This window comes from Puma concolor, chromosome D4, assembly GCF_028749965.1.
Source record: "Puma concolor isolate L17-30 chromosome D4, mPumCon1.1.hap2, whole genome shotgun sequence".
Classification (NCBI taxonomy): domain Eukaryota; kingdom Metazoa; phylum Chordata; class Mammalia; order Carnivora; family Felidae; genus Puma; species Puma concolor.
This window is the reverse complement of record NC_141679.1, coordinates 64,218,854-64,231,310: the sequence shown is the minus strand read 5'-3', so window position 1 is coordinate 64,231,310 and position 12,457 is coordinate 64,218,854. Positions and strand designations below refer to the sequence as shown.

At 45.3% G+C, this 12,457-nt stretch overlaps 1 protein-coding gene and 1 long non-coding RNA gene across 2 annotated transcripts in view; one reads left to right on the top strand and one right to left on the bottom strand.

Moving 5' to 3' along the window:
* Nucleotides 1–8,549, top strand: part of GRIN3A (glutamate ionotropic receptor NMDA type subunit 3A) — a 172,213-nt gene extending 163,664 nt beyond the window's left edge. Inside the window, exon 9 of the mRNA XM_025924865.2 lies at nucleotides 4,411–8,549. Coding sequence (XP_025780650.1) covers nucleotides 4,411–4,753 — 343 coding nt within the window. The 3' untranslated portion in view covers nucleotides 4,754–8,549. The remainder of the gene's footprint in view (nucleotides 1–4,410) is intronic.
* On the bottom strand, nucleotides 7,496–10,431 carry LOC147574946 (uncharacterized). The gene is made up of 2 exons (XR_015242907.1): nucleotides 9,756–10,431; nucleotides 7,496–8,518 (listed from the first exon to the last, which is right to left on the bottom strand). It is a non-coding gene; the product is annotated as an uncharacterized LOC147574946 (long non-coding RNA).
* Between the last annotated feature and the right edge of the window lie 2,026 nt (nucleotides 10,432–12,457).

Here is a 12,457-nt window from a genome sequence, read left to right as displayed (position 1 = left end):
TGTCTCTCTCAAACATTTAAAAAAATTTCTAAAAGATAATAAAAGTGGAGAGGTGTAACTGAGACTCCCTGCTCCAAGGGGAAATAATGTATAAATAATTCAGATCAAATCAGGACAAAGTTAATGATAGCACCCTCAGTAAAAGTATATGTGATTTCAAACAGAAATAGAACAGAGAATAAAAAATATATCTGTACGTACATGGACACTGAAATGCAGTATAGGCAATATATGTCATGGTTAGCAATGAGGATGTGGTCTCTAAAGTCAAGCATCTGGATCCAAATCCTGTCACAGACACTTGCTATACATGTGGCCTTGAGCAAGTTACTTATTTAACCTCTTTGTGCCTCAGTGTCCTCATTTGTGATTGTGATAAAAGCAGTACCTACTTCCTAGAGATGCTGTCAGGATTAAATGAGATAATACATGTAAAGCCCTGAAAACAAAGCCATTTTAGCTCTTGTTATCATGCACAGAGTACACATAAGACTTAATTCATGAGTACTGCAGGTAATTCGTTTCACACAGTATTGCCTTTCTGGCATGTTTTCTGCTCCCTACTCCTTTCCAGCACTCCTAGGAATATTTGAAATATGCAACAGACGTGTTCTGCTTAATCCATTTCCTGGCACTCTTCCTACAAACTCCCTAGAAAAAGCGTCTCGTTAATAGGAAGTAAAAAGCATTAAATGCATAGATGACATCTGAAAACCGAAGCTTCACACCTTCCCCACATCCAGCCTGGGAATGGCTGTTGTGGCTGAAGATGCCAGTAACATTTGGCCCAGCTCCTGGCTGGCCTCTGCTGCCTGGGGCGGCCCACCTCCTTCTTTCTCAGGCCCGAAGGCCTCAGTTCAGGGCACCCCCTCCAGGCAGCTCTGGGGCAGAGCTTCAGCTCAAAGTTCAGCTTTCTGGGTGATTTTGAAATCTGCCACTCACGCTTCTCATAATAGCAGAGAAGGAAAAAGGGGTGAAAAAGCATGATTTTTTTTCATCGTTTGTACCTCCTCTGGGACTGCTGCCATCCCCTTGTCTCCAGGTTGCATCTAGCTTGTCAGAATCCTTTCCGTTATCTCTCGGAGCCCCTCTTTCCAGTCAGTGAGCACCTCCCACCCTCTCAGTCTGTGGTATTCCTGCAGCCCTGTCAGCGACAAGCTGTAGACTAATCAGGTCACAGCTGTTCTATGTCATGTTCCATAGGCTTTTTTTTCTGTAATTATTAACACAAATTTTTTAACCAGAGGGACACAAGACATAGCAGCAAAGACCTTATCTCATGACAAAGCATTTGTGTACCAGCCACAATAGAAACAGGAAGCCCAGTGATCCCATTTCCAACCGTGATGTGATCCCTAGTCACCTCTCTCTCACCTCAGTTGAGAACCAAATGTGTCTTCCACTCAATGGATCCATTTTTCTTGGCAGATTCCCTTTTGGAGCCCCTCATTTTGAGGAGCTAAGACAAAACATGCCCTCATGGCCTATCCTGGGCCCACGCCCGCTGTGCCGCCTCCCTACAGCCCGACACCCGGCTGTACGTAACCTTTCAGATGCCGTGTTTGAGGTCCCCCCAGCTGTCATGTCTCCTCGGAATAGTCTCATGGAGTACTGAACTTTAGTGTTACATAATTGGTCTGTGGAAGCTCGTGTTGCTCATTTTTAGTGTCAAATGCAGTTCACCCACAGGTCACATTACACACTAAGGCGGAGGAAGGGTCAGTACAAAACATAACCTACACCCTGTAGAGGCTTCCAATTAGACACCAGTATCTGTCATCTTCTATTCATAGGGAGCCCAGAGCCACATGTCGATTACCAGGGCACTTGTAAATGCTGGCAACCAGCCTTTGTCATGGAAGCCAGCTTTTGCTTATTCTTCCGTATTATATATACTCCCAGATATCTGTACAAAGCTCTGGAGAAAACCACACGGGCTATCTCCACTTACCTGATTTCTGTGGTTGCCCAGACAAACCAGGAGAATTTGCAGACACCCTTCTCCTAGGTTTTCCTTAGGAATCATTCTGTGGTCCCAGAGTTAGGTCTGTTGGGTTGAAAACTTTTTCCCTCTTTTCTTGGAAGAATATCTATGCAAATGCCTGTGTCTGCTACACCTTGGCGTCCCTCCAGTGTGCCCCATATTTATTGAGTAAAACAATAAATTAGTGGGTGAATGCAGATGAGTGTGGCCCCGAGGACCGGGGATGGTGGATTGTGTGTGTACCTGCTGGAGAATAAAGATTTCTTTGAGTTAAAAAAGAAAGGTGAACGAATTACTAACATGGGGATTTGAGGAAAGGCTTAAAGTAGATGTTGTTCCTTTTCTATTTAAAGCAGAGAAAAAAAGTAGATATTGCAAGAGACTATGCCTAGTCTTTGGTTTATTGAACCTGGGATTTCATGTAAGTTTTGGTTTATACTTCACCCCACTGGGTCTCCAATACACCCCCATTTCCCCTTTCTCCTCACCCCCAGATACACAAAAAACTGTAAACCAGATGAGACGGTCTTGAAATTTCTCAAATTCAATTGGAAGATTTGAAGGAAAAATTCAAGGGAACCGTAGGGCTGGAAGTAAAATTGTAACTGCACGTCTGATCTAGGTGTAAAGCCAGTGGAGCTGTTTCACAGCCCAGGACCCATGAAAGCTAAGCTCTGGTGCCACCTGCTCATTGATAGGAGACTTAGATGATGAGAAATGTAAAGGAACCGCAGGGTAGTTTGGAATGTATTTTAATGGCTTGGGGCATGTATCTCTTAGTTTTTGCTGTGTAAGAAAATTATCTAATAACTTTTTTACAACAACAGCAAGTTGCTTAGAAATCTGTGGGTCAGCTGTGCAGTTTCCTGATCTGGGCCAGACTTGGCTGAGCTTGGCTACATTTGCTCATATGTCTGCAGCCAGCTTGTGGGGAGGGGAAAAGCAGCTAAGCTGGCTGGTCTATGGCCTCGGCTGGGTCAACTGAGAAGACTGGGGACTCTCTGCACGTGATCTGTTAGATCAGCAGACTAGTCTGGACTTGTTCCCACTGTAGCAGCAGGGTCTGAGAGGGACCCTCAGTGAAGGTGCACGAGGCTTCTTAAAAAGTTTAGGCTTGGAACTGCCACGTGCCATTTCTGCTATTTTCTGTTGCCAAAACAAGTCACGAAACCAGACTACATTCAAGGGGGAGGGAAAGCCAGACTTCCCCCATGCCCTTGAATCCCCCTTGACAAAGATGAGCTGCAAAGTCACATCAGAGAGGGACATGGATGGAAAGGAGGAACAAAGGATTGTGACCATTTTTGCAGTCTACCACAGGGCAAGATGAAGCAGAATCATCCTATTAAGCCCTTGTGTTTCTGTTCTCATCCATGTAACTGCATCAAGACTTTATTACCCCTCCCTGTTCCCCTGCCTCTGGAGGTCCTCCCCTTCTTCTGGAAAGTAAGAATCCAGAAATAAAGTCTTGATTCAGTTACATGGATGGGAACAAAAACACAAGGACCTTATAATAGAGTGTTTCTACTTAGGTTTGCCCTGTGGTAGATTGCAAAAGTGGTCATAACCCTCCTCTTCCCCGCCGCCGTCCTCCTCCCCGGCTAGAAGAAATCAGAAGCTATCCTGCTTAGGGCTCCAGTCTGTTCTTGAAGCAAGAAACTCTTCTCATTGCATCTGTCAGTGGATTTCAGGCACCACATCCCCCTCCTCTTGTGCCTGTCCGACAGTAACTCTTCCTGTGTACAGCCATCTCTCCGAGATGGGGTAGTTGCTTTGATGGAAGCCTAAAGGAGGATTGTGAATCTATTTCTATTGACTTTCTTTATTCCGGCAAGAATTTGAGGCTTTCTTGGGGTTTCTTTTTAAGCTTCAGACACGAACTGTCATTCTCAGCCCATGTAAAGTCATCCCTATAATGGAAAACTTTTTGCTGAAACCTGCAGCTTGTATGTTTTTATTCCCCTCAAACTCAAGTAGTAAACATCAGAGTAGTCCTGTGGGACTAAGGATGAACCGTTTTATAGTATCACTGCTTCGAGTCCAACAGATTCTCCCTTTTCCTAAAGCACCATCTTTATGGCCAAAGAATGTTTCAAGGCACTGCTGCTCTCTGAGCCTCACCAGCAGGAAGGGAATGGAAAGACATCCAAGGTACTTCATAAAATATGCCACACCCTGGTCCATCAGCCCTCCAGATGACACACCCATTCCGATTTGGTAAGACCTTGAACTGCAGTTGAAAGAGAACTGTATTGACTCTTTTTGTCCCTGTGCCACTCCAGCAGGAGTCTGTCCCTGGCTTTGTGGCTTCACCTCTGAATGCATAACCAGCTCCACGGCTGCAGTTTGAAATGGCCAACAGTCGGGGGACAGCACTCTAAGAGCTGCAGAATGGAAGGTAAATCTGATTTGTCTTTGTTTCCTAGGTCCAATGTGGGACCCCGTCAGCATTCCAGTGTGTGGAATACTTCCAGTCTGAGTCACGACAACCGACGGAAATACATCTTTAGTGACGAAGGAGGACAAAACCAGCTGGGCATCCAGGCCCACCAGGACATCCCACTCCCTCCGAGAAGAAGAGAGCTCCCTGCCTCGCTGACCACCAATGGAAAGGCGGACTCCCTAAATGGAGCTCGGAACTCAGTGATGCAGGAACTCTCAGAGCTCGAGAAGCAGATTCAGGTGATACGGCAGGAGCTGCAGCTGGCTGTGAGCAGGAAAACGGAGCTGGAAGAGTATCAAAGGACAAACCGGACTTGTGAGTCCTAGGTGACCATGCTGCTCCCCTTCTCAGTTCCTGGCATTCCTCTGAGCCCTTGAGACACTTTGTAATGCTCTTTTGTAACTACGGACACAAGTGTGGGGAAGGTGAGGTCTGAGTCTTCTTAGAGGTCAAGTCTGCTCATCCCATAGCCTAAAACGCAACCACGGCTCTTCAGAAGCTGACTCTCTAGCTCTCCAGGGTAGGGGTATTTCAAGAGCAGGGATCGTAAATTAGTCAGGAGTAAACTGCGTGGTAAAGGGTCTGTAAATGACCGGGCAACCCCAGCTCCTGAAAATCTTTTCATCAGGTGCCACACACATAGTTCTGGGTTTTAGCCCTTTCTCTGCCCTAACACCAACAGGAGATAAAACTGTTCCTCATACCTGGTTTTAATCTTAGTATAGAACAGGATTATCCAGGGTTGGAGCTTTTGATACAAGTCTCCCATCTACATTTGTTCCTGCATTCTGAATGTAGAGCCAGATAAGGGCCAGAGAAACTTAGGGCAGTGAGGCGGGTATGTAAAACATTAAGTGAACTCATTAGCATCACAGCAGACCAAGGACTGGCTGGATCAGGCAACAGCCATGTTTTTGAGAGGGTCCTGGATCTCCGACACCATCCTGACCCACAGTTAGTAGGACTATGAAAGAGGAGAGGGATGTGGTGAGCGAGTGGGAACAGGACAGACAGAAGAGGTGAGTACCTTAAAAATGTACACCATGCTGAAGAACAAAAGCTCCAGGCCAGTAAAGCTCTTTGGCTAAGGAATGAATAGGACTGTACTTCCAATCTAAGCATCTCCACTAGAGTGTGCCTTTTATAAAGAAAAGCAAAGCATGGATGTGGCCTTAGGATGATGCTGGAATATCCCTGCTTATTGCCTGTACGGGACATGTGAGCTGGCACTGTGGGTGAAGTGAAAATGCTCTGCAAACCACATTCCAGGCCATTTTCAAATCAGCACTTGCCTCAGCTCTAGGAATCCCAAAATCAAACCTCCCCTGCAAACACCAAGCTTTAACATTTGGGACTGTCCCCTGTGTTGTCCAGAGCTAGATTGGTCACTACCAAGTCCATCTCCCAGCCCCGTACCCACTCATGCCTGAGGGGCTGTGACCAGGTGTGGTCCCTCCCTTCTCCCCCAGGCCCCACCCAATGCCCCGAGAAAGTGATACCAGTACCCTGGCTTCCCCTCTGTGCCGGCATCCTTGTCCTGTTTGCCTTGTCCTGGTGGACATGCGTGCAGGAAGGGAAAGTCCTGGCCAACTATGGAACATCAGTTCCCAAGGCTAGCGTAGGTAGGAAGCATCTAGGAACCCATTAGAACGTGATTGCCAGGGCCTTCCCCAGCAGATGGGGTGAGCTGGGGAGTCTGGAGGGGAGCTCAGAAACCTACTTCTTAACAAACTCTCCCAGGTGATTGACAGGTGTGATCCAACAATTACTTTTCAAGAAACACTTCAAGAAGTATGGCTGCTCCAGGCCTGGGGAGAAGTAAGAGCCTTTTTGAGTTTACATTGCAGCACACAGCTGCTGACTGATCTTCCATACAGCCACTTCCACCCCAGGGCACCATTCAGGACTAGACTTCTTTACTTACCAGTTATTTTGCTCCGCCCTCATATCAAATGGAACGCCCACAATGAATTCACAGCACGGTCCCAAAGCACTGTGCTCTAACAGCTGCACATCATTGGAAAGGCTCCTCAATCACAAAATTTCTCCTGTGTTTCTGCCAAGCACTACCCAGTCCCCAGGGAAAGATAATTCCTTAAGCTGTAATTAGATAACACTTTAGTTAATTGTCCGAGAAAGCCCTGGGGTGGATGTAGGCACAGAGATACTGATGAGTGGTGGGAAGGGTCTAGTTGGACTTCAGCCTCACAGATGAAACAGAACGGGGAGCCCTGGAAACAGGACAATTCTGCCTTGAAATGCCCTATCCTCCCATGTTCTCGCCCCAGGCCCAGAAATAGGTTTGCAACGGTCTTTGGAAAATTATGCCTGGTAGCCATCCCTACCCATCTGCAACAGCTGATGATGCTGTAGACTCTTGCCATCATGCTCTGCGCTCCCCAAACCTCTGCGCGGCCTGGAAGGCTGATGTACAGGTGTACCTCAACTCACGTAACAGCCATGCTCCTAATGTACATAGACATTTTTATAACTCAGCTCATATTCTGACTGTACTTGAGAAGCTGGCTATTTAAAGGAACCCAGAGGTGAATTCTTTTGTAAAAAATCCTTTTGTAATGCAATTATCCCCTAACGTATCTGTTTTGTAAGTTTGGATTTTTGTATAATGGGTTTACCTTAAGCTTCTCTCCTGGGGCGTTCTGAGCAGTGGTAACATGCCAGACGACCCTGCCTATCCACAAAGTAGATGGCCAGTGCACAGCTTCTCGAATATCTTCTGAGGAACTTCTTGGCCAAAATGGTGGCCAGGATGCAGCAAGCAGCAGCAGGGGCTGAAAGCAGGCTTACTGCTGTCAGCATTGCTTAAAATGCTTCCATTTTCTGGATAAAAAGAAACAGCGTAATTGTTTGTGGTGAGATGAAGCTGTCTTAAGTAGTAATGATTGTTTTTATCGGTAGTAATTGAACAGTGTTTTGCAATGTGTGAAACAGTGTGTTGTGTTTTATAGAGTTCATGAAATGGAGGGTCCTTTGAAAACCCTCCTTTCTGTTCTCCACCTCTGTTCTTTCAGCTCCCCTTAGGGTCAAAAACCACAAAGATCAAAATCTTCAGGTGGAGGGTGGTATTTTAATAAGGAAAAAAGATCAGGGATGCTACCTTGCCTCCTCTTCTGGGCTTCTGTTTCATGAGATCAGGAAGGCCCGTTCTTTTCCAATCCAAGCTCTGGTGTAGTGAAACCTGGAACGTGACAGCCTGATTGTGTTACACACCCCATCCCGTGTCCCAAGGGGAAATTCCTCTGGCACAGGAAGCACACAGTCAAGTACGACGGGGTGATCAGGAACTGGGGTGATCAGGAACTGATAGGGCTACACTTTGGTTCCTGTCAATAAGGGCCCCAGAGTGTGGATGCCTCGAGGTGGAGAGGCAAGGGGATCCTTCCAGCCATTAAAGAGGAGTTGGAAGAATGGGAAGACAAGTGAGGCAGCCACAGGGATACAACCAGTTGAGCTCTTCAACATGCCTGGAGGGGACTCTCCATTATTCATGGATCCTGCTGTTGCACAAGCCCTAGCTGGGAGCTTCTGCTTCTGTGCCAACCAGAGCAGCCACCAAGTAAAACTGAGGCGTATCTTCCAGGCTGGGGGCTTCCAGTGTTGGTGCTGGGTCCAACAAAGTCTTGGAGCTAATACGCACGTCCTAGGTGTGGATAAAGAATGAAGGGGAAAGAAAGTACTTTAGAGCCTCTCTTCCTCCCAACTCATTTTTGATAGGCAAACCAGAAAATCCAGTAGTCACAGAAAGAACCGCTTCACGACCTGCTCTGTTGAGTTGTTCCTTTCTTCACCAACACCACCCATCTAATCCAGGACTCCTTCACTTTTTCAGTTTAGTCCCCAATCGTTTTATGAAAATAACGTATTTAGAAGTATTTTCTTAAGGTTTGTAAAGAGTGTTTGCATTGTGTCTTCATTGTACTGTGTGTGCGCAATCGCTCCGCTCCAGGAAGAATTGAAATGCTGTCTCGTGAGCATGAAGTGAACAGGCTGTTTTGCTCCAGCCACTTTCTTGTACAATCATGTGGATGGACTAGATGTCCTCAGGTCTTTTCCATCTTCAGTTTCTATGACTGTGGAATAAATGTTCAGATAGAAACTTCATTTTCCAATGTACTGCTGGCATTATCTTTGGGGATTCAAATACGGGCATGGTACCAGCCCCTTCCTCATAGGAGACCCAATGATGCTGTGATTTATACATTTACTTAGTTGAGATAACATGGTCCCAAAACATACTGAGAAAACTCAGAGCCCAGGCATCACAAAGTAGAATCGAAGTGACTTCGTCTGAAAGACATTCTAGGAAAATCCACAACATTGAGAGATCTCTAAAAAATTCTGCCCGGACCACCCTCATGTGGTAATTCAACAGCCTTCTGCTTGTTAAACAGCCAAGTGCTAGAGACACAGCAGTGAAGAAGATGGGCATGCTCTCTAAGCTCGAAGACCTTCTCATAATCTGCCCTTTTCCCTACCTAGGAACAGACAATACTGTCATAGCTAACATTTACTGAGCACTTATTTTATTTAATCTTCGTTAGAACCCCATGGCACAGGTTCTCTAGACCTAGTCTAAAGTAGATAAACTCCATGGGGCCCCTGGGTGGCTCAGTTGGTTAAGCGCCCGACTTCGGCTCAGGTCATGATCTCACGGTTCATGGGTTCAAGCCCTGCATCGGGCTCTCTGCCCCTCCCCCACTCATGCTCTGTTTCTGTCTCAAAAATAAACATAAAAAAACTTAAAGTAAACTCCATTTTACAGATGGCAAAACTACAACTCAGGGCATTATGGAAGTTGCCCAAGGTCACACAGCTAGTGAGAGTAGTGGCAGGATGAGACTGACACACAGGTACAATTCCAGAACAGCCATTGTCCATTGCCAGGATTCTGATCATTGCCTTACAACTCCTCTCCTTCCTCCAACCCCCCTTCAGTCTGCCACAGCTCCCCCAGCCCCTGCCTCAGCCTGGTCCCCAGCTCCACAGAAAAGGAAGCCAATGCACTAACTGCACCACTGAACTCAACACTGTAGCCCCCGAGGCTCACAGAAACAGCTGTTTTAGGCATCTCTGGCTTTCTGGCCCAACTGAGAACTGGTACAAATACAGCTGAAAATCAGGCAGCAGTCCCACAGTCTCAGGCACTCTGCAGTTTGTGACACACCCCGCACTTTTCGTGGCTGGCAACCTTGCCATCATGAACCTGCTAGCAGGATGCATTCTTCACACACATTCTTTGGGAATATAACCAAGTTGAATATCATACAAATAAAAATCTATGGCAATCTAATTCAACCACCAGCTTACCCAAGGTTGTTTTGCATCATTCAGTCATTCATTGGATGCGTATTTTGAGCCAGATGTCGTGCTAGCTGCTGGAAAGAGAAAGATAAACAGCAGATTCTGACCCCACAGAGCTCAGTCCAGTGGGGAGATACAAACTGGCAAAACAATGTGGCGTATATTCTGATAAATGCACATCAGGTACTATGGAGACAAGAACACTTACCGTGTGTGTGTGTGTGTGTGTGTGTGTGTGTGTGTGTGTGTGTGTGTAAAGCAGAGAGGAAGCAAGCACTCTCCCATCTCTTCTTGTTAGGGCACTAATCCCAGCATGAGAGTTCAACACTAAGACCTAATTACCTCCCCCAAACCCCATATCCAGATACCATCACATTGAGGATTAGGGTTTTAATACACGAATTTTGGGGGTACACATTCAGTCCACAGCAGAGACCTAGCTAAGACTTTTTTAATGTTAGCGTATTTAAAACTTTGTCTTCCTTGGGGCACCTGGGTGGTTGTCACCTAAGCATCCAACTCTTCGATTTCAGTTCAGGTCATGATCTCATGGTTTATGGGATCAAGCCCCACACTGGACTCTGTGCTGTGAGCATGGGATTCTCTCTCCCTCTCTCTCTCTCTGCTCTTTCCCCACTTGTGCGCACTCTTGCTCTCTCAAACTTAAAAAAAAAAAAAGATAAAGTATTTTAATTTATTATCTTCCTGGTAACATGCACTCTTATTTGTACAGGTCTCCACTTAGGGTAAAAGAAAACAGAGGTCTGATTGCCACATTTTGATTCTGCTGTTACTACTAAACTGAGTGGCCCTGGGACCGGTTTCCTCCTCTTTAAAATAAGGACATGGTTTATTTAAAGTTCCTTTCAGCTCCCACATCCTATCTTTCCAATCATTCTACCCCATAGAGTTTAGTAACCTGGAATCCTCAGAGCATAGCATTATTTTATTAATGCAAATGTACTGCTTCCAACTTTATCTATAATTTCCCTCAAAACAAGACTAAACCTACAAAAGACACCCTAGCTATCATGGGTTGTCTTGAACAGAGGTAGTAGTTTTAGAATTCATAATAATTCCTTTTGTTATCACTACAGAAGGAAATTTAAAATATAGTAATAGATTTTAGGAAAATCAAATTTGAAGAGTAACTTCAATATATGAGGAAAAATGGTTTCCACTTGGACGGTGAAAAAACGTGAGTAGGGTTTGAATTACACATTGGGCCAATTCAGCAGACTTCAGAGGACCTGTTAGCAGAAGCAAGGAGCTGAATTGACCTACCACGCGGACCTTCCTGGAGTGCTGTGTGCCAGGCCCTCTGATGGGGACTGGGAACTATGTTAAGACACTGTTCTTTCCATGTCCTTATTTTAGTATCTGTGAAGTATGCTACAAATAAGACCTTGATATCTACCATTAGGAAGAGACCAAACTTGGGCAGAAACCTCCAGAAAGTAAAGCTCAATTTTTCTTTGTGGTGGGACGATTACAGATCCAGGAAATGTTGAGGTTACTTCTACACCAGGGGTTTCCTACTGTGTAAACAAATCCAACATGCACACCACCCACCAGTGTCTACATCCTCTCAATGTAGCTGTCTTATTGTCTCAAGTCAGGTTTCATGGTTAACAAGTAGTCGAAATTTTTCTGCAGACTCACTGGTACTTGGCTTTGTCTATCAATCGACAGTCCTCAACAAAATTAAAAACCAAAGCGTAAAGGCATTCCACACCAGCAGACGACCATGAAACTGATGACAGCAGCACACAGCTTCCTTCAAGAAGTGAGCATCACCATCCCAGTTAGGTCTAAAAGAAGCCCGATGACCACTTCTCTATTGTCCAGAAGCTCCCCCTGAATCGCCACAATATCAAATCACATTCATTACTCAAGTGACACGCATAGAGTACTACGTGCACAGAACGGCCCTCAAAGGACAAATATGCCTTTGGATCTGGATTGAGATTAAGAAAATAAATAAGGAATCCCAATGGAAATTCATGTACGAATGCCACAACTAGCAGAAATGGGGCTGAGCACCTTTGAAAAAGATCCCTACAGAAGTTAGAGGGTAAGATGTAAAGACACATGCCTTAAAGCAGATCAACCCAGACTTTGGTCCAAATTACCAAGACAATTTCCAAGATAACAAAGGAAAGTCAAGAAAAAAAGAGACCATCCCCCATAAGACCTGAAAAAAAGAAAAAAGACTCCAGTACTTCTCCAATAATCTTTGAAATTGGCATTCTATTTAGGCATTAAACAAATTGTCTAAAAAGTTCCTTATGGATCTACAGCAGTAAGTCTGAACTTCTTTGGGATTTGTGAAGTTTCAAAATTCCTTTGAGAATCTGAAAAAAGCTATGAATAATGTACATACAACACAAAAAAAATTTTGTATACAATTTATGGGTATCCCTGAAGTCCATTCATTGGCCTCGTCTGTAAAAAGAAGCCAGACTGTCCAAAAACCACCATTTTTGATAATTATCTCAAAATGACTGTAAGAGCTCTCCATGTTGCCAGGACTTCAAACTAGTTGGGACTAGGCACTCCCTGCTCTTCCCAGCTAAAGGACCTTCCCCTAAACCCAGCTTCCCATGGGACTAGTGGTTTCCTCCACAATGTTCCACAGGCTGCAGTCCCCCAATCCTGGGCGGCCAGCTTTCCTAGCCAAGTGTCATAAAGTCAATATCCAAACCCAA